General features: G+C 42.3%; 3 protein-coding genes across 5 annotated transcripts; 2 read left to right on the top strand and 1 right to left on the bottom strand.

Moving 5' to 3' along the window:
* Positions 1–5,700: 5,700 nt before the first annotated feature.
* On the bottom strand, positions 5,701–9,941 carry cks1b (CDC28 protein kinase regulatory subunit 1B). The gene is made up of 4 exons (XM_008283864.1): positions 9,825–9,941; positions 9,542–9,609; positions 9,228–9,355; positions 5,701–8,328 (listed from the first exon to the last, which is right to left on the bottom strand). The coding sequence occupies exons 2-4, from the start codon at positions 9,598–9,600 to the stop codon at positions 8,279–8,281; spliced, it is 237 nt and encodes a 78-aa protein (XP_008282086.1). The 5' UTR covers positions 9,601–9,609; positions 9,825–9,941; the 3' UTR covers positions 5,701–8,278.
* On the top strand, positions 6,458–25,849 carry s100a11 (S100 calcium binding protein A11). Of its 2 annotated transcripts, XM_008283869.1 has the most exons (6): positions 6,458–6,469; positions 12,145–12,149; positions 16,693–16,697; positions 24,307–24,348; positions 24,438–24,577; positions 25,518–25,849. In XM_008283869.1, the coding sequence occupies exons 5-6, from the start codon at positions 24,449–24,451 to the stop codon at positions 25,650–25,652; spliced, it is 264 nt and encodes an 87-aa protein (XP_008282091.1). In that variant the 5' UTR covers positions 6,458–6,469; positions 12,145–12,149; positions 16,693–16,697; positions 24,307–24,348; positions 24,438–24,448; the 3' UTR covers positions 25,653–25,849. The 2 variants fall into 2 exon arrangements, with proteins under 2 accessions (XP_008282091.1, XP_008282090.1); XM_008283868.1 differs by lacking the exons at positions 6,458–6,469; positions 12,145–12,149; positions 16,693–16,697 and having other exon boundaries at positions 24,197–24,348.
* pbxip1a (pre-B-cell leukemia homeobox interacting protein 1a) lies at positions 11,817–23,049 on the top strand. Of its 2 annotated transcripts, XM_008283865.1 has the most exons (11): positions 11,817–11,897; positions 12,653–12,780; positions 14,714–14,798; positions 14,885–14,952; positions 15,427–16,048; positions 18,135–18,368; positions 18,716–18,769; positions 19,199–19,242; positions 19,391–19,486; positions 19,603–19,783; positions 19,960–23,049. In XM_008283865.1, the coding sequence occupies exons 2-11, from the start codon at positions 12,709–12,711 to the stop codon at positions 20,988–20,990; spliced, it is 2,487 nt and encodes an 828-aa protein (XP_008282087.1). In that variant the 5' UTR covers positions 11,817–11,897; positions 12,653–12,708; the 3' UTR covers positions 20,991–23,049. The 2 variants fall into 2 exon arrangements, with proteins under 2 accessions (XP_008282087.1, XP_008282088.1); XM_008283866.1 differs by lacking the exon at positions 18,716–18,769.
* Positions 25,850–26,256: the final 407 nt, after the last annotated feature.

Below are 26,256 nucleotides of genomic sequence, written 5' to 3'. Positions count from 1 at the left end.
AACAGATGGTGCACAGCTAACCTGCTCTGGACGAGTTTTCACCAGTTTTCTACCCTGAGCAATGCCGACTCTCAGCTGAGCGTCTGCAAACCTGTTGATCTGCACATCAGCAACCGAACGAGGCCGTGCAGCAAACTGTATGCATCATGTTGCCATGGGAACCTGCATGCGTTTAATTGGCGGTGCAAGAAATGTGTTTTTATGCGCGGTCACGATGTGCCAAAAGTACATTTGACACTGCTGGGACTGCAGCTAATAGAACACAGATTAGAAAATTGATTAGTCTGTTGGTATCTATCACAGAAACCAACCGCTGACATTCGTTTGATGCATCTTTCATTACGGGACGACGTCGGACCTAAACGCGCTTCCTGAATGTCATGTTTAAATGCATGAAGTTTAAAGTTTAAGAGCTCTAATGTGCAGCTGCCACATTAGAAGTAAGCGGCTGCTCTGAGAGTGGACCGGCGTCCCTCTCTTGCATCGTTTGCAGCAGCGGCGCTTTTTTCCGTTATAAATTTTTATATTCCTCACAGCTCTCCATTATAACAACCTGTTCCTCTTGACTGAAGTAGGCGGCCCGCCGTCGGTCCATTTTGCGCGGAAAAAGAGACAAATGAGTCGTTAAATGTCCCATTTATGGGAACACACACGGTCTGTTGAAGAACCCTGGTTATCAAAGAAGGCTGATAATCCCTGTTGTGATCTCATATCGGTGATCAGGTTTTGTTGAGCCAGTTAATGCAAACTCAGGATGAAGAAGGTGTTTGACTTCCCCCTGACTAAACATGACGCAAACATTCCTAACTCCTGAACGAAAGGGGGCAGAAAGAAGAGTAGTCTTATGTTATCAGCCTCCTTTACCCAAAGAAATCAATCCATCCATTATCTATACACCGTTTAATCCTCTCTAGGGTCATGGGGGGTTGGAGTCTATCCCAGCTGACTCAGGGTGAAGGGAGGGGACACCCTGGACAGGTCACCAGTCTATCACAGGGCTACACTTAGAGACAGACAACCAAGCACACTCACATTCACACCTACGGACAATTTAGAATCACCAATTAACCTCAACATGTTTCTGGACTGTGGGAGGAAGCCGGAGAACCCGGAGAGAACCCACGCTGCACGGGGAGAACATGGAGACTCCACGCAGAAAGATCCTGGGTGTCCTCACCGGGACGTGAACCGGCGACCTTCTAGCTTTGAATATCTTAAACTGCACTCTAACTTCTACTTTCTCGAGTAACTCTTTCATTTGAGTTGAATGTCCTTTCTATATTGTTCCTTTTACACTTTGTCTTGATGGCTTTTATGTTTTAAATAAAGCACTGAGAATGACCTTGTTGGTAAAATACCGTATAACAAACAGATAAACTTTCCTTCCTTACCTGTAAGAGCGACGTCAGCAAAAGAGCAGCAAAAATACAATTCTCTACGTTTAAAGTTATCATTTAACTGAACAACAATGGATTAAAAATGTAGTTTACGTAGAACTGACACAGAACTGGGTTAACTTCGATGAATAGCAGTGGGTTAGTTCTATCCTGTGTTATTTTTACTACAGTTATGTACTAAAAATATGGTTATTTTACCAACAAGCTAAATATTTAACATGAAATTGTCAGACTTCTTTTGGTTAGTTGTAAAAATGATGCACATATGACATCCAAAACTGTGAAAAATAAACATACTATTATTACCAGGCAATGGAAGCTTAAAATGAGCTCAGGTAAAAATTAACAGTTTAGCATATTTTAGCTCGGGTGAATAACCCAGAAGCAATTTAAAAACGGGGCTGAATTGTATTCCAAGGCGATCAATATTCAGGTTAGGATTAGCAGGAAGGGAAAACAAAATATCATTACAAAAAAAAAAGAAAGAAAACTTGCAGCGACTGATAGAGGTACGGTTTCTTTTAAAAGATTTGTAAAACTTTAATTGGTACGCATGGAGGAATGTTTGCTTTTCCATAAAAGGCCACAACAGATGAGGTTTGAGAACCACTAATTTGAAGCGGTTAAGATACACTGGTCTCCACCCATTCTGGTGTCCGTTTTTTGAGCTGATTTTGGACAATTGCAATGTGCTGAATCCAAATATTACATTTGTTTTGCTCAATGAGGTCAACATGTTGATTTGATGAAACATCCAATTATAACAAATGTTTACGTTCATCAACTTTTGGATCAAAAGGATTAGAAAATGAAAATTTTCCTGTAAAATTCAATTTCATATGAGAAATACTGAAATAAATCAATCGCTGATGTCAAAAAAATGTCATCGATTTAGTGGCAAAATTGATTTGTTTTTTTAATCGAGTTGGCATAAAAACCTGACCTGATGCAGAAAAGCAGATGTCATTTTTGGATTCAGCGTTGCAAAAATGTCCTAAATCAGTTAAAAACATCCTAGACACCTTAAGAAAAGTATGTTTTTGTAACCCAGTTCCTTTTTAAGTGTGAAAAGTCATATTTACCATAAAGCGAAAAATTTTCTTCAAAATACAACCAAACAGTTTCTTAAAACATGTAATATCTGTTGGGGTTTTTTTTGCTGGATGGAGGAAAACAAGCACATTTTAAAAACTTGATTAATTAATTATTCAATCAGAAGCTTGATCCATAATGGAAATGATTGCAGGTTGCAGATATTTTAACCACTAAAGTGTTTAAAGTCGGGGTGAAATCATCTCATTAAAACTGTCCTTTGAAAACGAGCTCAGTTATATTAGTCATAACATTATACAACACTGACTGACTGTAAAAGGTCATCGGCCTGATAAACCGGTTCACCGTTCCTATTCGTTAAAATACAGTTTCGGTTACTGTTCACCTTTAAGATGCCGAAAGAGAACCAATTTTCAGCATGATTCACAGATACCTCCGGCACAGGCTCAAGCTTGGGTTTTTTTTTTCTACCTTAAGGCGTCAAACATCTTATTCTGCCAACTACACATCTCTGAATCTCAGCAGGAGGCTCAGATTGCTGACCACCACAGCCTAGTGATTACCCTGGCAACATTTTTCCCGCAGAAATTGTCAGAAAATCTCCCTGTGATTCACAAAACATTTTCTTCCCTCCATTACCCGTGACTTCTAAAGTTGTGCTGTTACTACCCACGGTGTCGTCGCCACAAGCTGTTTGCTCCCACCGGCGGCCTGCATGCATCTGGAGCGGACGCCCTAATACGTTTGCTTTTGTGGATCCGAGCGACAATATATCGCAGAAAATGCTTTCACACCAGACAAACAGAAGATGCAGATCGAGTCGAAATGTAACCCCGAGTCAGACGTTGTTTACATTCTGCGTCCAGGGCAGCACATATGCAGACAGCCGGTGGAGTGGATGTAAACGAGTGTCCCCCCTCTCGTCGCTGTGTTGTACTGCCCTCCACAGGCCAGAGTGTGAAACTGCACCCTGTGGGGAGCAGCAGAGACATTTTACGGGGTCAGTGCTATTGATCTGCCACTGTAATTGCAAAGGGGATTTCTTTTTTTTGCACTTGCTGCTCTGCGAATTAATTACATTTGGTCTCACTTGGTGACCAGAAGCAGTGAGCCGGAGGCAGCCGGACACGAGGGCACACATGGTTATTAACATGTTCTGTGACAGGGATGCTAAACATGCGGCCTGAGGGCCAAAATGGGCCCACGTCAGCGTGCGACGTGGGCGGCGAGTTTGACAGGTTTCCTGTTTGCTGACTCAACAAAACCCCAATTAGAGATGATCGATATCATGACAGCGGTTTTCAAGTTTAATGGTTAATTAAGTTTTCTTTACTGGACTTTATTCACATGAAGGAAATCGTTTGATGCGTCATTTGACTCTCCCACCGCACAAAATGGACGGCTCGCCACCTACTTAACAGGAACACGGTGTGATAATGGAGAGCTGTGAGGAATATTTAAAAAATAGAGTAAAAGGTGCTGCTACTGCAGCTGATGCAAGAGAGGAATGCTGTTTCTAGAGCCAGTGTAGTTCTTTTACCACTCCAACACTAAAGGACACATGGAGATCATTTTAGTTTTTGGCCAAATTCCAGTAAACTCTGAATATTCTCTGTTATATATACAAATAGACATCTATTTTTCTAATCTGTGTTCTGTTAGCTGCAGTACCAGCTGTGTAAACTGGACCGGGGCAGCAAATCAGGACCAAACTTCAACACATATTTATGCATTTTCTGCATTACCAACTAAATGCATGCAGGTTCCCATGGCAACGTAGCACACAAACTTTGTCTGCTTTAACTACACGGCCTCATTCAGCTCAACAGATCTGCAAACTGTAACGGCAGTTTTACCCAATGTCCTGTTACTGCCGTTACTGCACAGGAGGAACCGAGTGAACCGACGCAGATCAACAAACAGAATTTCCGGTCCTTGTATTTGCCGTTAGTGGATGTTTATCTGACGATGTGCATGCAATGAAAGTACAGCGGTTTCCTATTGGGAATGTGGCATCTTTGCTGGTTTGATGCTGCTCTGGTGTTTGCTCTCTCCACCTGTGCCCTCCTCTTCCTGTTACCTACCTACATATACACCCTGTGTCCAATTACTGCCACCATGTGTCCAAACAATAATAACAATAATAATCTACCTTAAATTACTTGCCGACAAACAAATGGCTCCTACGATAACATTTACTCAGTATAAAGTCTCATTCAACCACAGAATACAAGGTGAAGAATCGGTGACAGGGACTTCCTGTGCAGCACTAGTTACCATGGTGATTTATCCAGGTTAAGAGATCCGCCTTCATGACATTACCTTAACTGGAGCAATCCTTCTGACCCATCAACCGTTTTCTAATTCAGATGAACACTGAGAATCCTTTTGTTTCTTCATATTACAGGTCTTTCCGTGTTTATTCACGTTAACAACAATCTAAAGAAAGTAATGCCTCACCACACCAGCAGCATGTATATATCGTACACTGTGTGCATTTGCCGTCTTAGTCCATCTGTCGAGGCCTTTGTTCCCTTAATAAGCACCCTCTGAGCTGAAGTTCGCTCATGAATAGCCAACATAACATTCCCCCTGAATTATCCAGCCTCGTTTTAAGCTTCCGTCATTACCTATTGGTACAAAACCTCCCTGTATAGCAATAATCCACTAATCTTTTACACAGAGTCTAACTGCTAAATGTGCGCCAGATGCTACGCCTGCCTCTCCCTTTATACCTTCATAACCACAGGCCCATTCGGGGGGGGAAACATTTTGTCCATTACGCTGGCAGAGACAGCCAGCGGTAGATGACACCCACATTACACACAAAATGGGAGAAAGTGCAAGTGGATTACATGCGACTAATAAGAAAAACAAGAGTCCAGTCGCGATGCCAGACAACAGATGCGGCATCGATGTGTCACTGGATGAACACCAACTGTGTGCCGTAATAACACGCATCATTACGTCTCCTGTCTGGCGCACGAGTCTATTCTGTCAGATCACACTTTAATCCAGCAGGGCTCGTCACATTACGCTGCGACAGGTGAGCTGATGTGCAGCAGCAGCACCTGAGTGTTACAGCGCTCATGATTCACACTTCTTCCAGCGCCGCTCGTCGTAATGAAGCTGTGAACGAGCTGCTACTCGTTTCTGGGGTCACGCAGCAAAGTAATCAGAGGCTAAATATAAAAAGCTGTATGAATGCAGAGCTCTTTTGGTATTAAAAAAATAAAAACATAAACCAGAATCACATTTTTTCCAGCAGTTTTATTTTATAGCATCATCAACGATTGGTACCAGCTGGGTCTGGTTTATCCAAAAATAAAAAAAAAAGAGATGTACAAGTAGAAACATGAAGGACGAGCAGTCATGCTTAGCACTCCATTTGTGAAGCAAGTGTGTCCAAAGCAAGTAGAAAGCTGATGTTAAAATAAACGTTTGAAAGCAATTTTCCAGCACGCTGCTTGAAACGCTCGTATGAATGAAGCTCCTTCACAGATCGTCATTAAATGCTAAATCTAATTGTAATGCTAAAGGCATCAGACGGCGTGCGTTGTGGGATTGTGCTTCGGCCTACACAGCAGATCCACATCAATTTATCATGTTCATCCAGTGGTTACCGTTTCCTGGTGCATCCTTTGCAACCTTTCCTGTCTGAAGAAGACACTGAAAGATTTAGGTATTTTTTCCAGAGCAGACATGACTACTTTATTGGTCTGGCCTTTGAGAGAAATCTTTTCAGATTTGCAGCAGCACATGTCACCAAATCTGAACATTACGAGAACATTACTTTAGAATTCAGCCTAAGATTGTGCTCTATACCGGTTAGGAATGTCACATGTAGATCCCTAAATAGTCCAACTGTGGCCTTGTAAATATTCAGGTATAGAGCTCAGACGTATGGAGATGATACATTCTGTGTCCTGGAGCCTCATCGCTGGAAAAACCTTCCAGAAGAGGTCAAAGCATCTAATTAAGAAGCTTCAAAATGATTTTTTAACACTGACTTTTGCATTGTTGCATCTTAGTTTTGTAATTTTTTTAAAACTAATGTTTTTTGATGTGCACTCCAATAACTGTGCTATATTAAAAAAAATAAAACGTTGTATCCCAAGGAGCTCATCAGTTATCAGGACTGTTAGTGTGGATGATTCACTTGTAAAGAGCAGATGGACACACAGGAGTGATGGGATCAGAGAAGGGTAGGCAATACTTCCATATCATTTTGTAGCATTTTCTGGAAAAAGTCAAAAACAAAGATGGTTTTTGGAAAAATTAAGTTGCAGTTTTACCAAGGAGAAGATTTGGTGAATTCACAAAGCGCTGATTGTTCAGATGTGTGAATCTTACAGAGTGAATAAAAACCGTCAAACACAGCTGGGTACAGTTTTTTCCCCATTTCGTTGCAGCTACATAGTGTTTCAATGCAAAAACAAGGACGTTTATCAACTCCACAATCCATCTGTAGCACCTCTAGTGTAATTGTTAAAAAAAATTACCAGACAAGGTCAAACCCCATCACACAAAAAGTCTCAAAGAGGCACAGGGACGTCAGCCAACATCATTTCATTTTAACCGTGACTTTGCAAATATCGATTTAAAGAAGAAAAAAAAATAATTCTGAAAGGCAGAAACTCCCGAGAGTCACACATGTAATTATAAAAACTAATTCTCTCAGAGAGCTCAACAAAAGCAAACTTCACAAAAGGCACAGATCCTGTATTCAAGACATAACTTTGGTCTCTGACACTGGAGCAGCTCCATATATGAACAGTAAAGGAGGGACAAAAAGAAACCTCAGGGTGGGTGCAAATATTCAGAAGTACGACAAACAAGTGCCTCAAATCGTCCAAAAGTAAAACAACTGGTTTCCAACATCTGCTGCAATGATCCTGTTTCAGTCAACGAGAGCATTTTCTTTAGTGTCGGCCTCAAACTGTCTCACATTTTCATTTATTCTTTTTAGATATATTTGCAGGTGTAAAGTGGCTGTGTAGTCGTACAGTAATTGCAAACCCCAAATACTGCCAAAACACAAGTCCACACTAATAAGATTTAAAAGTTTATATTTATTTCAGTAAGGGCAACACATTTCATAAATACTGAGCAGCTCACTGGTACAATCAGTCCCATCAGAAAGATCTGCTGTTTGAAAGTAGGCCAAAACTAATTATATGCTCTTATGAAAATGGGATCAAAACTCGTTTCTGTACGACTCCTTGATGCGGATTTTCATGCACATGAAAATATATTGTTAAATGCCAATTTACAGTGTCATTTAAACTGAGCAGCACCATGTCACGGAAAAACCGCAGATTTATGTTTCAGAGTCTCTCGTATTTTAGGATCCAGCTATTCTGTCTGGCTTGTCGTCTGACCTGAGCTTCACCCTGAAGGCACTCTGCGAGATTACTTCAAATGTTTGATCATATTTCATTCTTCAGATCTTACAGCAGCATTTCTAAAAAAGGTGGACCATCCAAGAAGCAGGTTCAGCAAGTTGGACAGATAGGTTCAGTCAAAAGGACAGTTTAAGCTGATTCGAATGTTTCTGGCAGATGATGTGTCTCTGTTAACACATGCACAAGTCTTTTCCCCCCCAGAGGAGGGGTCATTAACTTTTTTTTTTCCTTTCCTTCCTTTTTTTCCTCCATTCCACAACCACTGTTCGTAAACGTGACGGTCCTTCTCCAGGTCCAACGTGATCAGCCCCAATCATACGTCACCTACCACTCAGGAGCTTGGTAATCTGACAGCACGATTGTGATGAGTTGATCTGCGGCACATTGGTAGGACTGATCTTCCAAGGACCCAGAGAGTCTCCCTTATGATTTTGGGCTGGGCAGAGGACGCCGGAATAGTAAGATGTGTGGCTCTGAAGGGTCAAAGAACAAAAGCACACAATATATTAAGTAAAAATAATCCCTCTTGATGGCAATACTCTATTAAAAGGGCCTCCTGTGGCTCCTATTGCATCACATTTGAATGGAGGGTGCGACCTGGTTTGACATCTGTTGTCCATATGCTTTTGGCCACAGCGTTGACCACTAATCTACACGACCTCTTCAAAGAGTGTGAATTTACCCATTTGAAAATCAGACACCTGCCATGACTGTTAAGGGACCTGTTATGTTTGATCTTCATAACATAAAAGGACGCAAGTGTACAGGGGGAAAGCGCTTTAACTGTTGCTCAACTAAGCATGCAGTGGACAAGTTTAGCTCAACGTAGAGCTGCACTGGTAAAGCAATAGTGGGGATTTATATTATAATATGAAAAAACAAAACAGGAGTTTAACAAATTACTTGAATAACCAAAAGAATAAATCAGTGTAGAATAATTAGGGGTGATTTTGTCGAGGAATCATGTATCAAAAACATTTTTCTTTAAAGTTAGAAAAAAAAAGAAAAGACATGAGGAACCTAAACTGCGTTATCAGATCATCTTTTGTCGACTAGTCCTGGAAAACGAAAGCTGTATGATTTTTCTTTTTGCATCAAGCGGCAAAAACAAGTTGGGACGTGTTGCATTAGGTATTTTGTCTTACTTTACATCCTGCTTTCTACAACCTGGTTACTATGCATGCACACATCGCAGTGCAACAAAGAATAAGACATATGAAGCTGAAGCTTGACAACACACCCATCTGCCTCCAGCCCCAGCAGCAGAACAGGACGAATTAAACAATAACCAAGACATGATGTTGTGAACATAACGGTACACTACTGGCATTTTTTCAGACCATCTGTTGTTGTAAAAACGAGTTCAAAATACCTGGCTGGTGGATCATGTAATGCACCCATCCTTGGCTTTGCTGGACTCCGAGGTTCCTCCACTCGGTCTCCGACATCAGATGAGTCTTGGGTACACGCTTCGCAATTTCTTTGGGTAGCATTACATGCCTGCGGGGGAAAATATTAATAAAACGTTAATATTAAAATCTAAATATTCATTACGTATCATGTCCCACTGCTGTGATTATGTTATGTACAATGCCATCTTAGTCAAACTGGTGAATCCGTTACAGACCAGTGCTGACACACTGTCAAAGTTAAATCTCATGTTGTACAAACACAAGTAATACCCACCTGTACTCGTATTTGTCATCGTCGTATTTATCAGAGTAGTAGATCTGTTTGTGAGACATGGCGGAAGCCTGGTGAAGAGGTTTTAAACGTTAGTTGTGAGTCAGAATTAGAAACAAGTCAAATTAGCTAACTATCGCGGTGGCTTCAGTATCGCTAAACCAGTGTGGCTAAGCTAACGTCGCTAAAGTTAGCCGAGAACAATTTCGACAAGTTACGTTTATGTAAAACCTAAAAGTGATGCTTCTCCCGTTGTGCGACTTAATGAATGACGTTTAAAAATTACCTTCTATAACTGACAAAGCACCCAGGACAAAAACTCAACTATTCCGGGTTTTGGCGTCCAACAATAGCGAGATGTTCGCTCTGCCTTTGTTTCCCTCTCGAATGTTAGCCAGCCCGCCTCTCACGGTTCAAATAGACCTCGCCTCATTCTATTGGCCAATCCGGCGGACGAGCTCTCTTACCATTGGTCATTTCCGTCTGTCGCAGGAAATCGACGTCCCTCTATACGGCTTCCTCATTGGTCAGGACGGCGGAACAAATCTTTCCGGCTCTGTAGTAGCTACACAACATGAAGCCAAACAATTCAAATGTGACACACTTACATGTGATTGCGTAACCGCTGACCCACATCCACGGTTCTGTGATGTGTGGATTTAAAGTCCATTGTGGATTTTAACTTCATTTGATGTCATAAAGAGGAAGATATGTGACATGATGCACTCAGAGTAGCTGCAATATTACCTGTAATATACTGACCTTCATTGCAAACTGACAGCTTTAGAAAGTTTTTCACCATTTTTGAACCCATTAATGTATGAGACATTGCTATGTCCCATTAAAACACTCTATGTCTGAATCCACCTTCATTTTCATCATTATGATATGCTGGGTGTCAAAGGTTATATCTCACAAATAGAAATAAAAGCCAAAATAATAAATGGGGTATTTATTAACACTAAAAGAGAAAGTGGGAAAGAAAAAAGCACATATACAATCTAAGTGCATTTTATCCATAAACTTAGCTTTTAGTAGTTTCAACCACAAGGCCAGTCAGCTGTGTTTGGGGAGATCAGAAAATGTATATCAAGGTAAGGCTGATTCATCATTATTATTTACATTAACGACAACACAGCAACACTTGGCATGAAATGAAATACTTACATCAACAGACAGGGCATTCTCAGCACATCTATTAAAGCCAAATAAACACAGAATCTAAGGGCACAAAGGCCAAAGAACATCACAAACATTTCGTGACATAAATACAGCAAGCTGTAACTACTAAGTGCTACTAGCTGCTTTTGAACATATTTTTCTGCTGGGAGATCTAACAGCTTATAAAACAGAGAAATGCTCATGAATGCCAAAACACTCAAAGAGAGCTGTCCCTAAGCAGCGCTGATAGACTCCTATCTTGAACAATGATAAAGGTATGCTTATATATATGTGTAAATCTTGTACAACAGTTTGGGGGTGTTTATATGTTACTCTGGTATTTAATTTAATGACATGTCTTATTTCTACTCTGCTTTTGCATCTTCATATTGATTTGAGTGTTTTAGTTGTGTAACGTTGCAAATCACACACAGGCACACTAAGCAGAAAATATTCGTTTACATTATAATGCATTAAAACTTCCCACTATTGTATAAAATTTTTTTTAAAAATACAGAAACTGCTTACACATTATAGCATCAGTTTAAGACATAAACGGTATGAAAGGGGGCCATACTTTTATTTTATTTTAAGTGTTTTTACTTGCTATGTACTGGTAGAAGCCCACTGAAGTTGGAATGTGTGTAAGTAAATGTGCCGATCCCAGACAAAACAGTTAACAGACTAATAATAGAGGAGAAGGGGTCGCATGATGAAATGAATGTCCACACTGGAGCAATAGGAGTGGAGGGGTTGTCCACTCCGGTAAGTCCCGCGGTCAAATATAGCCGTGCAGACGTGTCAGTGAGCGGCTGGTCCGAGCAGCCTCCCCCCCTGCTGTATATATATGTGTACGAGCACGCATCTTCACAAGAAGCTGTATTATTATAAACCAAGGAGAAGCAGCGGCGTCCATCACCTGCCACTTCCACCTGCGGACGTCAATCACGCCGCGTCGCACGTCGCTTCCCCCTCTGACACGACACTCTTCTCTAATTGGTCCGACCGTGCTCCGGGGGCGGGAGCTCCGTTGCCCTTCCTGAAATCCCATTGGACGAGAGGCGCCTTGGCCGACGTGACGCAGCCTGGAATTCCCAAAGTTCCCAAGTTCACGGGAAGAGAGGAGCGTTGTCCATATTGACGAACTAAACGTTTTTGGAGGAAAAAACAGCGAGCGGCTGAGGTGCGAGCCAGCGGGGTTAGTAGCACGTCTTCTTTGGGGTTTACTCGGGAGCGGTGAGCTTATGTTTGAGGCGGCTTGCTAGCTGCTGGGGCCTGAGTGGGAACGCGGAAGAGTGGGAATGCTCATCCTACCATCCTTTGTTTACCATCATGAGTGAACCTTGAATTTGGTTGCTACAACAAACGTAGCCAATTAAATTAGCTTGTTGTATGTGCAAAACCGAGCCTTGGCGCGTGTGGTGTTGCCTCCGAGTGAGTATGAGCCTTTGTTTGCCCGTTTCTGGATCAATGGGCTGCTCGTGTCTGGGGTTTGACCATGTTTGGTAATTTAACAGCCGCACAGACCGACTGCACGGATGCATGTGAATGAACGGCTGGCTGGAAATAGCAGCGGTGGCGAACAGCAGCAAGAGATTCCTGTTTTCTTTCTGCCCGGACCTTTTTTGTTTTAACTGCGCAGTAGTGTTCTCATGCATGGCACCATACCGTTACATAACTTGAATCAACGGCAATCTGGTTGTAATCCCGTGCGCGCCGTGTACGAGCTCTTAAACTGCACCGTTATTGCATAATCTCCTATGCTATAGTCTTGCATATGCACCGTGCAAATCCTGCAAAAAAAAAAAAAAAGAAGCATAATCAGTCATTGTCTGTGCATTCTCTGCAGCAAGGCTACCAGCTGCAGGCAGATCATTGCATGTATAGTGCTGCTAGCTCCTCCTGGACAGATATGCATTTGGCATGACACGTTGTTTCTGTCGTCATATGCAGGATATCGTGAAGCCGAATCCGTTCCGTGCTGTGCCAAGTTGAGCCTGACGAGGGCGATGTCTGACAACAGCAACAGCACAGGCAGCACAGGCTCCTCCACCAACAGCTGGACCCTCCTCTCCCCCGAGGTAAGCAGCAGCTGAAGAGCAGATCCGTGCGTCTGGATGTCATTTGGAGCACGGTTATTATCCTGTCTCATGAATACAGGCTCATGTAAAGTGTGTCGTGTCTGAACTTGCAACCCTGAGCCGCCCGAAACGATAAAATCATAGTGGATGTTTGCAGACAATCCATTTGTGACTCATAAATCAGATAATAGGTGCAGTTTGAATAAAGAACATGTTTTTGTTTAATACCTCCATCTTTTGTTCTCAGACAGGGTATTTCTGCAGTTCAATACGCACTGACTTGGACATTTTTCCATTTCAGTTTGATGTTGTTTTGTTTGTTTTGCAGGCCAGCTTTGTAAGCACTGGTGGCTGGCATTGAAGGGGGAAATATTAAGAAGTGTTTCTAGTATTTTACCTCATTTTAAGTATAAGGTTTCTTTTTTTTATCAGACAATGAGTATTTTTTAGATAGCTCCTATCTCTGTTAGTTAGTGTAGAGTAGAGCCCGACCAATACTTGATTTTTGGGGCAGATGCTGATATCAACACCAATTTTACTGAGTTTAAATGAATATATTTTAAAATGATCCCTCAAATATGGCTATTTGACAAACATATTCAATGAAATCAGGTTAATTTACAGTTTGACAAGAAACTTTGTTGTCCAAAATGACAGTAAACCTTTCTAAGAATGGAATATTTTTAAAATAATGCTTTGTTTCTATCTTATCAAAATATCTTGTTAAGCAAAACATGTAACTGTCACAAATACTAACTTGTGGTTTGCTGCTGTCGAGTCAAGTCAAGACATGAATAGTGTGACTGCGTAAAACCAGACCTAAATGGTAGCTGTTGTAAAAGCAGTGTCCAATTTTCAAGGAACTGCTCGTCCTGAACAGTTTATGCTTGTAAAGTTACGATTAGACTCCTATTAATTGAACAATGTACAGAAAGAATAGTTTTAAATGCTAGCACATTATCTTCCAGTGAGCTTGCAAGCTGTGAAAGTAGCTGTGGTGTTTTGCTAGCTGGGTAACGTAGCATGAAGTCAACACACTCAAACCGCCATAATTTTCTGCTGAGCTGCAGAATAAATACAAAGAGATGCTCTGATGCGAACCTTTCAATCTGCTACTGACTTTACTGACAAGCCATAGCCAGCTAGCTACCTTGCTAATGTGACAATTATTAGGGGCACAGTCATGTTATTGAAAAGAGAAAACAATGGGCTTGTTGTTTATTAACTTTCCAGAAATGTATTTGACAAACTCATTAGCAGCTAAAGACGCCGCCTAACTCCGCACTTTACCTGCTGCATGTGCTGCTCACAGTATTACAAACAGTGGAGTTGAAGTGCGAACAAACTGTCATGACAAAATTTGAACCTTATCACAAGCCTCTTTTTCTACATTATGCTCTTTGAAAATAAGCTCTCATATCGGACAACATATATGCCGATTATAGCGTGTGATATGCCAATAAAATCAAGCTCTAGCAAAGATTAAACATGACAGCTGCGGCTATAGATCAGGCATAGAGAACTGTAAGTCAATCAGACAATTCTCTGCCTTTTAAATCTGTCATCATGCATAAAATCCCATCTGACAATAATGGATGTCACATTAAAGTCAAGCTGTAATTGTAATTTATGGCTGCTATTATCACGTATGTCAGAACTCACTTTGATAGAAGTCCGACTCAGTTACTTGTTTATTATTAATTAAGACAACTAAAGGCCACACTGCAGAGAAAAATAAAACCCTATGACCCAGTTACAATAATGGATGACCACATATTCTGCAGCGCAGGCATTTTGTGTGCACGGGCGAAGATGCGTGCCCGGACCGGGTGCACGGTAAATGTCAAGGTCGGTGCTGCCAATAAGAGCGCTATAGGTGTTAATATAAAAGCTTGTCGGAAGCCTGATCTTATTGGATCTTCTTACTCCACAGGAGGCTGCAGTTGAGAATGTCGGGGCCGTGGACGATGGCACAGAGAGTCTGGGCGACGTCCCCAGTCTCTCCGAGGAGCTGGCAGGTAGTGTGGCCAGTGGCATAAATAAATCAGGCTGCTTTTAAACTTATTGTTGGGTTCAATATTTTATTGTGTGAATGTTATTTCAGGAGCTGCTGCTGAATTCAAACCAGGTGACATACCTGTAGAAACTGTCCTGTCTGAAGAAGGCCATCAGGTCGGTGCATTATTATTAATCATCATATTAATCATGCAATAATCCATTTAAGGCAAGTTAGACCAATAAACAACATCACAATTAAAGCACCACGATCCTCTCACTGCATGTTTACTTGGCTATAACCAGTAATTGTCCATTCATTTTAATTTGACAGATAACACTTTAGATCAGCTTCATGTATCTGCCTTTATGGTGACGTTTCTTTCTACATATTTAACAACCATTCAGTGACAAAAAGCAGCATTCGAAACTAAATTTAAGCTGCTTCAGTCTTACTTTGTTGATGCCTTTGCTCGATATAAACGGAGAAGTCCAAAATTCACTAAATGGAACTAATTTAGATAATAGTGTTGAACAGGAAGCATATGGCTTAAAAATCACAAAACAACACCTTGATCGCGATGCCAAATACACAAAGACGATGTGAAAGTATTTGCTGATGACTTTTTTCCTTCCTGCCCTTATTGCTAGGTGTGTCAAGAGACCTCCCCAGAGTCCAGTGAGGGTCCCATCCCTTCCAGTCCATCCCGGATGAGCCCCATGCCGCTCAACCCCCTCGACCCTACAGACCTTGACATGGAGAGTCAGCCTCCAGTTATCCACGATATAGTAACCAGCTCCCCCAGTGACAATGAGAACCAAGGAGCCATGCAGTTTGTCACCAACATTGATTTGGGAGCACAACTCGATATTCCACTTGTTGAAATCCCTTCAGCTGAGCCCGAGGAGTCCTGCTCTGGTGCTCCCATCACTGAGATCCCGGTCTCTGTGGAGGATGTGCTCGACCTGGCTGCTGACACTGGACTGATTCCTGCGATTCCTGCTGAAGCTGAGGTTAACATCTCCACAGAGACCCTGACAGCCTCTGAAACTCAGTCTTTTGTTGAAGCTGATGTCAGCTCTGGTCCAGACAGTACAGAGTCATCAAGCTTAGGCCCAGAGAGCCCGGTGACAGAACATCCTCGAGAAGAAAGTCCTGCACTGGAGACTGTTGGTTCGGCTGAGGCAGAGGAGGAGGCTGCTGCTGAAGAGGAGCCAGCGAAGCTTTTTGAGACGGAGATCCAGGGTGAGCGAGAAGAAGAAGAGGAAGAAGGTATGAAGTTAGAACAATATGAGAAATTTTAAAGGTAGACAATTACTATTCTCTGACACATATATCCCTGAAGCTTTTCTTGAATTTTCAACATTTTTCTTGAGAAAAATCAATGTTTTCAACTCAGCAGGCCTTCAGAAATCCTTCAGATTTAATAATTAGAGATAAAAAACAACAGTTTGGTTGCAGAGCTCAGAACTCACCTCCATAGAAAGGCCATAATCTGTGAAGAGTTGCGAGAAGAGTAGACGTTGTTTGTTTCTATGAGGGTAGAAATCAAAGTTGGGAGTTGGGTTGCTCTAATAGATGAAGTGATCTAATCTCAGATTCCTACAAAATGCATTTATGTAATACCTGAACAAACTAAAGGTCTCTACCTTCTGTTAGCTGCCTCTAGAGAGGTTTCATATATACTGCTCTTGTGGCCACTGGTTATGAAAATAGTGTTGGAAGGGCTTCTCTCTTAGCTATGAACTACACAAAATCCCTAATAATAATAATTCAAAAGTGTAACAAAAATGCAAGATAGGAACGTGAAACCAGAAAATATCAAAAGAACAACACAAACAAAAGGTAGAATCTATCATTTTTGACCATATCTTCTAGTTAGTTGTGGGAAACGGACAGCAGAGGGCAAACCTGAGTTGCTGGACACTTCCTAACCTGTAGTTCTGTTCTCTGTGTGTTGTGTGCAGTTCTTCACTGTTGGAATGATGCCTAACCATGTGTTGATATAGAAATATGCACAATATAATTGCATTTTTTGTTGAAGTTATTGAAAGTCCTAAATCCAAGTGGCAAAAACCTGCAGTTCCTTGAATGTCCACTTGAGGCTTGCTCCAAAAGTCAGTAAATGCCCATTGACTTTCTGGTTAAAATGACCAAATTCACAGCAGAAATTAACATATTTTTCAGCCTTGACATTTATAGCTAATTTGTCCATTTAGAACGCCCGTACGTGGGATTGAATTTTTTTATAAAACTCCCCCAATTTAAATTGTATTAAGGCTTAAAGTTATGCATAATTAATGGCAGGGCTGCTTTCAGTGACAGGTGGGCGCTGAAACAGAGCAGCCCGTTGGCCTGGAGACATTGCATGGCCCACTTTTTTATATAAGCTGCAAGTTAGGAGGAGTCAGGCAAGGTGGCCATGGCTGAACCAACCACTCTGTGTTTCAAAATCACTCTTGAGGGAGTTTGACATCGAGGAGAGTTCATTTATCCTTCAGTACAGTCGATGTTTAAAACTCGATATCGACGCTTTGATTCTCTTTAAGACAGGACCTCAAGATCAGATGATAAAACACACCATTTAAAGGCCTTTAACTGTCAGTGATTACTGCGCTTTCGTAGAATCTGCTACCAAACAAAGTTACAGTTGATCATATTATCATAAAATGCCACACAGTGAAAACAGCGCTTATGGGATCCCCGCAGAGTCTGAGCCTCCGCGGCGGTTAACAGCTTTTCCCAGTTGGCAGCGCAGCCTTGAGGAAAGTTAAGTGGTTTATGGTTCTCTGTAATTAGCACAAGTCGATAGAAGAAGAAAAAGAGAGTCCTCTTGCAGAAGAATTTGTTAACATGTCGCTTATCTGTGTGACGCTAGCAGCTGGAAAGCGATTTATCAGAGTGACAGGGAGGCCTACACCCTGCCGAGAAAATGAAGAAACCCCCATGCATGAAATTACTGTTGTTGTAATTTAGTGAGAATGTCATTTATTTCCACAACCAGCGCAGAGTTTTTTTTTTTTGTCAGACATTTTTCACAAGCTGTTTACACTCTGTTGTGTTGTGCAGTTCATGTGTATACTTGATTCTGGTATTTTGTGCGAGGAAGTCAGCCAGTAGATAATTATGATTTTGGAAATAACTCCAGTTCTGACACTTGAGTCGCCAAAGACGTCGAGATGATTTGTTGAAGTGACTTGGGGCCACAGTTGAATACATGTGGTTTAGGTTTAGGCACAATATCCTCATCTGTCACAAAAACACATTACAAAACGTGTCGAGTCCCTGCTGTCTTGTTATTCCTTTTTCCATGTTTAGAACTTCTCTTTCTTCCCCGTTGCATTTCACCTTCTCTTAGAGCCGTCCAGCAGCTTGGATTTGGGCGACTCCAGCAGCATCGATGACGGACTGAGGAGGAGGAACGTGCCCTCCTTTGAGGCACCAAGACCGAGAACCTCAGACGAGGAAGATGAGGAGGAGGAAGTAGAGTTTAAGTTGGCGGAGAAGAAGGAGGAAAAGCCATGGTTCTCAATGAACAAATGCATTGTGGGTGCTCTGGTCCTGCTCTTCTTAGGTTCCCTCTTTCTCTCAGGTGAGTTCCTCTCATGTGCACCTAAGCCGGCTAGCTTGCTTCTGCTTTTTATGGTCGGATCTAATGAGAAGTTTAAATTCTTGTATGCTTTGCATTAGCAGAAAGATAGTTTATAGTAGAAATATCTGGAAAAAAAGTGGGGACTGCAAATCAAAATCAAATCCCACCTGATGCATCAGACAGCTTTAATGGTTCATTGTAAATATTGTCAAAAACTTTTGCTCCACATTCGCATGTTGGACAATGCCAGCATTTCCGAATTACATAAGCACATTTATTTCCAGTCGTCAGCGATAGTTATGTGTCTGTTTTTAGATCTTGTTGACTAAGCTGAACTATGTCAACAGGTTTCCTCTCTGACGTGGATAATGGACGTCCAGTAGTGCAGATAAGATCCCAGTGTAAGCTCGTGCGCTCACTGGCTAACGCTCAGCAACTTGTCCAAGCGCTAATCTGGCCTGACACTTCATGCAGTGGCAGCAGAAATAGGCAAATAACATGCATTCTAAATGGCGTAATGACACTCTTTATCACTGTTTTGAAGGGCACACTGAATGTTTACGGTGCTTATGTGAAGGGGGAATGATTTATTGCTGAGAATTTGTTTTTGTTTTTCTGCAGCAAAATGCATCATATTTTCTAATAAAATAGAAAGCCTGCATAAATAAACGCAGTGTGTTGTGCACTGGCAGTGGCCTGAGCTTAAAGAATGCACTTTGCAACTTGAGCAACAAAAGCAGCTTATGTTGTCGTAAGACGGCTCGGCAGCTGTGTGTCAATAAAAAGTGTTGCAACAGGATGTGTAAAGGTGTTGTTTTCCTGTCTGACAGGTGACTACGACGCCTCCGAACTGGGTGATGGAGAACAAAGCCAGGTGTGTTTCCGTTCTCTCTTACTTCACTCGTACGGCGCTATTAAAATAAAGCGCGTCTTAAAACTTTAAAGACGAACGCTAAACACGAAAAGACAGAACGTTTTAAAAAATATGTCTTCCATTTATGTGCCAATGATTTTCAATCCAGGACTGGCTTAGCGGTGATCCACAGGATATGAAAGAGCTATTGGATAAACTGACGCAGGAAAACCAACAAATCACTCAGCTAGAGGCTCAACTAAAGGTCAGCACACAGTCATATCCATGCTAATTATTTAGCTTTAGCCTTTCACGATATTTGAGTTATTAATTATTGTCCAGCATCTGGATTTGAGCTGCTTTTTTTTTTTTCTTTCTTAGTCTCAGAAAGAAGAGCTTGACTTGGCGCTGAAGGCAGTAGCAACAAGTGGAGATGAAAAAGGTAAAGCGGATCTGGAGCAAGAAAATGCGAAGCTGAAGCTGGAGCTGTCGTCTCTGCCTGAGCTGAGGACCGAGCTGGAGACGCTGAGAGCCAGAGTGACTGAACTCAGCCAGCTCACAGGTAAAACATGTCGACGTCATCTGTGCTGCTGCTGTAATATTTAATGAAATACAAAGAAAGAAAGAAAGAAAGAAAGAAAGCAACTATGATGTAAAAATGGATTCGTCAGAGCACTGATCTCTGATATAAGTAACTATTAAAGTCATTTTAACTTTGATATCTTGAATCCTCCACAGCTGATCAGGAAATACTCCCAGATACTTCTGGCTCAGCCTCTCAGCCGGCTGATAAAGATGCTCCGAGTTACCAGAAAGCAGCTGGACCAGAGAGGAGAAAGGAGGACACGAACAAGGGAGGGAAGTTGAAGGAGGAGCTCCAGCGGCAGAAGGTTCTCTTGGAGGAGAGCAAGAAGAGACTGCAAGGGATGAAAAAAGATGGAGGCGACAGAAAACGAGTAAGGGACAACCTGGAGGAGATCCAGAAGAAACTTTCGGAACAAGTCGAGAGGTGGGGGAAGAAGAAGCCGCAGGAGTCCAAATGGAAAGGGAGCAAAGGCAAAAACAACGACCACTGGAAGAAAGAGGAGAAGAAGGAGTGGAGGGGAGAGAAAGACTGGAAGCACAGCAAAGACGGAGGATGGAGGGACAAAGAGGAGAAGAGGGAGAAGGAGTGGAAGTCTCAGAAGCAAAACTCTCACAAAGAAGCCTGGAGGAAACACCAGGATGACTGGGAGAGGAAGAAGGACGAGCGCAAGATGGACAGGGAGCAGCGGAGGAAGGAGAAACCGTGGCACAGCAAGCCGGGAAAACCCTCCCACCATCAGCACCAGCATCACCACCAGCAGCCCCGCCAGCCCCATCAGCACCACAACGGAGACTTCTGGAGAGACCAGGAACAGAAGCTCCAGCGCAACGTCCGCCCCCAGCTGGGCTGCACCTCCGTGGACGACTGCGCCAGCAAGGAGGGGCTCTACCCAGTGGAGCTGTCCGAGTTCGAGGAGCTGCTGGAGGGCTACCTGAGCAAGCTGGAGGGCTCCTCGTCCGAGAGCAAGGACAAGATCAGGAAGCTGACCACGGAGTTCTTCGAGGACGGCGTGTTCATCCACGACAGGGTCCTCTTTAGCGACTTTGCCGAGGACGTGGCGGACATTCTGGAGGACATGGTGGACGTTTTAGAGGACCACGGGAAGAAGGACGACGACTCCCTGGAGGAGGAGATGGAGGAGTTCGAACGGGAAGCCCTGTGGAAGTTTGCCGCCACGGCTTAAAAACAGACACGGAGAGGAGGGGAGCAAAAGAATCCGACTTGAAGATACAGCACAAGTGGTGGTTTTATAGGACATTTCTTGCCTACCTTCTCCTCCTCAGAGCTGTAATTGTAGTAGCTTCTGGTACAGAGTGGTTGTGCCTCTCATAAATGTGTCCCTCTGAGTCTCTAATTATAAGCTAGACTTGTATTTGTCATTTTGGACTTAGTTGTTGTTACCTACCTCTGTCAGGTCATGCCTCCTAAAGCAAAGTCCTCCAGTAACGTGTTGTGTGAGTTCTCCTCTGCTACTTAGTGCTTTACATAGTGCATGTTCAACTTCATGATGTACATTTAAACTGATGATATTCACACACACACACACACACACACACACTAAACAAACAGGGTCTTAAGGTGATGGTATATGCAAATAATTCTGCTTAGCTGCAGTGCAAAGGATAAATCAGGACAGTTTATACAGTATTACACAAGCTGAAGTCAGTAACAGAACAAACCTGTTTAATTGACTGTTGAATGCTTTCGACTCGACGTGTTGTGTGGGAAAACCACCAATCTCCTCTCCAAGCAGGTTAAAACAAATGCTAAGACATTTTTTGCAGATACCATTCGCCTCAAGTCAGGAGTACCTGTCCAATCCCAGAGGATGAGATCCCGGTTCTTTCAATGACAAGAATCAGATCCGGTCGGACCAGTTTTGTGTCAGCAGCTGACTGCGGGACTGTTTGATTTTGTAGACGCGAAAGACTTTTTTTTTTTTTTTTCATCCTCCGACTCCCAACTGTCAGTCGACAGCAGATGTGTGGAACAAACCGGGAACCAGTTGGTGAAAAATGTCAGTGCTGCTCAAAAAAAAGAAACATTTAAAAAAAAAAAAAAAGAAGAAGCAATAGGACAAAGTGATAGCCATAGTTAAAATTGATGACTGCTAAACCACTTTAGCACTTTTCTCAGACGTTTGAGGAACACCTTTTCTCACTTTTCATTTCCGTTGTTTTTTTCTTTTTAGACCGTTAGTTCTCTTTGATATATATATATATATTTTGTAATGTAGCCATGGGGACCGCTAACACATGATCTACTTTTACATTCTGAGTAAAAGTATAGATGTTAGTGCTCTGTAGAGATCCCCGAGAAGTTTCATTTGTTAAAAAAAAATACGATTGGCAACCAAACCACTACTATTTTTCTCTTATTTTCTTCACAAATGAACAAAAATGCATGATTTAGACGAATTTGTTTGGGTTTCACTTTATTTTTCCGAGTTTCTGAGTCGAATAAGAGATGAAACGAGAACAAGGAAAGCATGGTGGTGTTTTAATGACGACAAAACGTTTTCTTTTTTGCTTTCCGATTCGAGACAAATTCGATGTTTCCGTCTTTACGTGAAGTTAAAAAAGACCGATTGTGATTGTCGGGTTTCATTGAAAGAAGCTTTGAAGTGTCTCATGTTAATTTATTCTGTCACTACACTGCAGCTCTTTTCTTATTTCTATCGAGAGGCACCACAGACTTCGCCCCCCAGGCAACGCTGAATGTGAAAAATGGTGACGTGTTCATTTCTTTTCAGAATTTTTTTTTAGCTCGCCAGCTACTGCTTATGTGCCTTTATTATTCTAAATATCCTAGGTTGGACATGAGGTCTTTGATTTCATTTGCTTGTGCAGGATTAAGAAGTTTACACTACTTGCAAATCTGACTGCTGTTTATGGGGCAGAGAGTGAATGTGGTAGAGTTTACACGTTGACTGATTTTTGTTCAAAACTTTCTCTGCTGTTCGTAGAGGGCGACTTTTTTTGTGTGTTTCTGAAGGTTTCTAGACCAAAGTGATCGAAGGAAAGCTGTAATCTCAACATATGAATACTTTAAAAGAGAGTTCAATCAATATTTGAGAAGTATTTTTTTGTCTTTGTGGGACAACAGTAGAGTGATAAAACCGTAGGAACTGGCTGGATGTAATTGATCCCTGAACGGTTTCTTATTTCTCCCATCATCAGTTATGTCCTCTTTTAGGAAGTCAGTGTTAAGTTCAATAAATTTTTCACCATGAAGTATGTAAATAATGTCTTTTCTTTTAAGCGATTCGTTCTTGTTTCTGTGCAGCAAATCCCCCTCAAAAGTATCACTGAATATACTGCATTAGTGATAAATATTCAAGTGTGTCGACTGAATGTGACTGAAAAATGTACAGCGATACCCGGCCGCGACTCACTCTCTGACGGGAAGCGGAAGTGTTGGCATGACAGGCGTCTATTATCGCAGCCGGGATGCCAAACTGAAATATTTACACCCGGATTAAGTAGTCGGAGCAGCAGCAGCGGCAGCTTACACGTTAACAAGCACGAACTCCCTCTGAGCTGATACGACGACCGGCCAGCCGTCGACCTGATGTGCTGATGAACGAGAATGTAAGCAACGGTCGAGAACAAGTCGGGTCATTATGAAACCACAGGGAGAGCTTGTCATTCTTTAAATTCTACAAACGCCGTAGACGCATTTCAGGAGGCATTGTTCCTCCTCTGAGGCTGCTTCTTTACCGTGTGGCAGCGTTTACATGAAGGAAAGGTCACTGGAGTGCAGATGGATCAGATAATCATGACAAAAGAGACGAGAAGTGGGTGAAAGAAGTTGCTTAAAATTGAAGTTAACCATTCTAATTTAACCTCTCTGCAGGACTTTGTCAGGACTCCTCACAGCCTCTCCATAAACTGTTTGAACTGCAGCCAAACATTTCCGAAGCGTTAAAGGAAGAACCTCCAACAGCTTCATGCCACAAGCTGTCAGAACGCTGAACTGCTGATCCACATATGCAAACACTTGTTTATTTAAATTGCTTTAAGTTACTGGATCCTGAAGAAACGCTCCCTCATCTTGCCTGTACAGCAAAATGACAATAAACTGGATTTGATTTGACGTTCACTGCATTTAGAGAAGCCTCCACACCCGACTGTTTGTCCTCGTCGCCGCATTATTTGAGTCATGTTTTGTATAAACTAATTACCGCTTAGACGTGCATGATTCAGTCACTTGATTAGAGCGGCCTGATGCTATCTCTAAAGCCCTTGCTCTGCAAACAAACTGAAATGGGTTTTGTGCTATCATCAGGACAAATTTGCCCTTTCTAGGACACAATGGCAGTTTTCTGTTTTGTGTCTTTATGTGTGCAGCAGTTTTTTTTTTTCGTTTTTTTTGATGAATGTCCCCAGGACTGTCGGAAACAAGGCGGGGATGAGGGCACCCTGCTGCCGTTTTCCGCTGATGTGTGCATCGGTGGTGGAGATGAAGCGTATATATTCAGAGAGGTGATGGTCAGAGTGGAGGGACGAGGCTCTTGGAACCACATTGTCTTAAGACAGCCAGTAAGGAGACTTTTATGTGGATTTCTTATTGCAGGTCTGGTAAAATGCCACTGCCACTTATTTTGCCTCTCTGTTCATTCACTTTGCAGCTCAAAGCATCATGGAAGCAGCCATCCACACTATCACCGCTCAGTTCAAGTCGTTCGCCGGGGACGACGGATCCTCCAGCACCCTCAGCAAAAAGGAATTCAAAAGTCTGGTGATTTCTCAGCTACCAAACCTGGTCAAGGTGTGTCTCTTATCCTCTTTAGCTGCTGATGTCTGTCCAGATAGGCATTCAAAAAAAAATGCAGCAGCGCTGCGGTGTGTGGAGGCCTTTTACTGCTCTGTTTTTAAACCATATTACTGGCTTTTAACTCCATTGGTATTTCCCTTCATAACAAATCCATTTTTTTTGCCACCACATGGTTTGACAGATGTTTAGCAGGGTCATAAATACCACCATCATTTTATGGGTTGCATATGTGAAGAAAAAAACGACTTTATCATGTTGTAAAATGTACAGTTTATACACTTCTCTTATGTTAAAAAAAAAAGCAATATTAATGCCTTAAACTATTGAACTCACTTGCATTTTACAACCTTGCTCTTAAATTACAGTCTGCATGCTATGTGTGAGTGTACACCATGTGACCAAGTCCATGAGGTACCATTTTTTAAATAATTGAAATAATTTAATCAGCTAAGAGGAATGCCTTCCACATGACTAACAGGACAAACATATTTAATTTACAGGGAAGCAGCATGTTTGTGAAACTGCCGCCATCGGATGTAGTTAATTATACTTTTGTTTGGCGAATGCTGAAATGTCAAACAGATCAGATTTGCGACATTCAAATCGTGCAGCGTAGGATTGCATCTCTATGATTGTGACACTGTATGTTAATATGCAAAACATGCTTGCTGCGCATTTCAAAACACGTTTTACGAGGGTGGCTGTTAGTGATGAAGTTCTGTTTCCACCTGTTTTCGACATACACACCATGAACATAGATGCACATAAATATGGGCTTTTGAAGGCTTTTCTCATTAACAAACTCTGTGGCTTTAAAGAATCTCCTAGTTTTCCTTGATTCGGCCATTAGGTGGCAGGACAGTCTTTCAGAGTGCTTTCTTGTGCTGCAGCTCAGAGTGACCTCCTAATGATCAGACTCTGTGATCCCCAACAGAACGCCAGCGAGCCCGGGGCCATCGAACGGCTCATGGGCTCGGAGGACACGGACAATGATGGCGAGCTGACCTTCGCCGAGTTCTGGACGCTGATTGGGAAGCTGGCGAGCGAGGAGGCCGGCTTCACTCAGTAGCCATCTCCTGTCGCTCTGAGCAGATTGTGCAACGAGCAGATCGACTCGGCTCGGGCTCTCCAGCTGTAAACTCAGCAGCATTCGAATTCTTCTATCGCTCCACCAGTGCCACATCTGTAACTCTTTAGTTAACCATTTGTTGAATGCGGGGAACTTTGAATTAAAGGCTTCATTGTCTTGAACCCTCCACCAATCAACACGCTGTCTCCTGTCATTCATTCACGCCGTTATATGATGTCCAGCCACCCACATTTGAGCAGGAGTGTATTACAGCCTTGATTTAGGGGCCTGTAATCCTATATCCAGTACGGCCGCCACAACTACACCATCCAGACCATATCTGGTTCCATAGAGCTTCATAATGCCTACACAAAGCTGCCTATCCAAGCATTAAGCAGGGATGATGCAAAAGCATAGCCTGGTCTTTACCGCCTGTCACTGAGGCCTCCGTTCACTGCGTAACGGGGACATGTGGGCTGAATGCATCCCGTTATGTTTCAGAGGACCTATTGTGTTTTTTGCAGCTATTTTTTTTCCTCATGCTTTTGCAGTTTAATTGCATTGTGCTTCTTTAGCCGGTAATTCTTGGTGTTATGGTCACTTT

The sequence above is a fragment of the Stegastes partitus genome, unplaced genomic scaffold, assembly GCF_000690725.1.
Source record: "Stegastes partitus isolate 25-593 unplaced genomic scaffold, Stegastes_partitus-1.0.2 Scaffold329, whole genome shotgun sequence".
Taxonomy (NCBI): Eukaryota; Metazoa; Chordata; class Actinopteri; family Pomacentridae; genus Stegastes; species Stegastes partitus.
Note: the sequence above shows the minus strand (reverse complement) of the source record. Positions and strands in the feature narration are given on the sequence as shown.

Bases quoted from the DNA above. Each gene is read 5' to 3' on its own strand.
- cks1b (XM_008283864.1), bottom strand. From the start codon at position 9,600: ATGTCTCACAAACAGATCTACTACTCTGATAAATACGACGATGACAAA. The intron at 9,356-9,541 runs GTGGGTATTACT...TTTCCCCCGCAG, and splicing joins GATGACAAATACGAGTACAG to GCATGTAATGCTACCCAAAG. The intron at 8,329-9,227 runs GTATTTTGAACT...TTGACCCTTCAG, and splicing joins TTACATGATCCACCAGCCAG to AGCCACACATCTTACTATTC.
- pbxip1a (XM_008283865.1), top strand. From the start codon at position 12,709: ATGTCTGACAACAGCAACAGCACAGGCAGCACAGGCTCCTCCACCAAC. The intron at 12,781-14,713 runs GTAAGCAGCAGC...CTTACTCCACAG, and splicing joins GGACCCTCCTCTCCCCCGAG to GAGGCTGCAGTTGAGAATGT. The intron at 18,770-19,198 runs GTAAGCTCGTGC...CCTGTCTGACAG, and splicing joins AGTGCAGATAAGATCCCAGT to GTGACTACGACGCCTCCGAA.
- s100a11 (XM_008283869.1), top strand. From the start codon at position 24,449: ATGGAAGCAGCCATCCACACTATCACCGCTCAGTTCAAGTCGTTCGCC. The intron at 24,578-25,517 runs GTGTGTCTCTTA...GATCCCCAACAG, and splicing joins AGCTACCAAACCTGGTCAAG to AACGCCAGCGAGCCCGGGGC.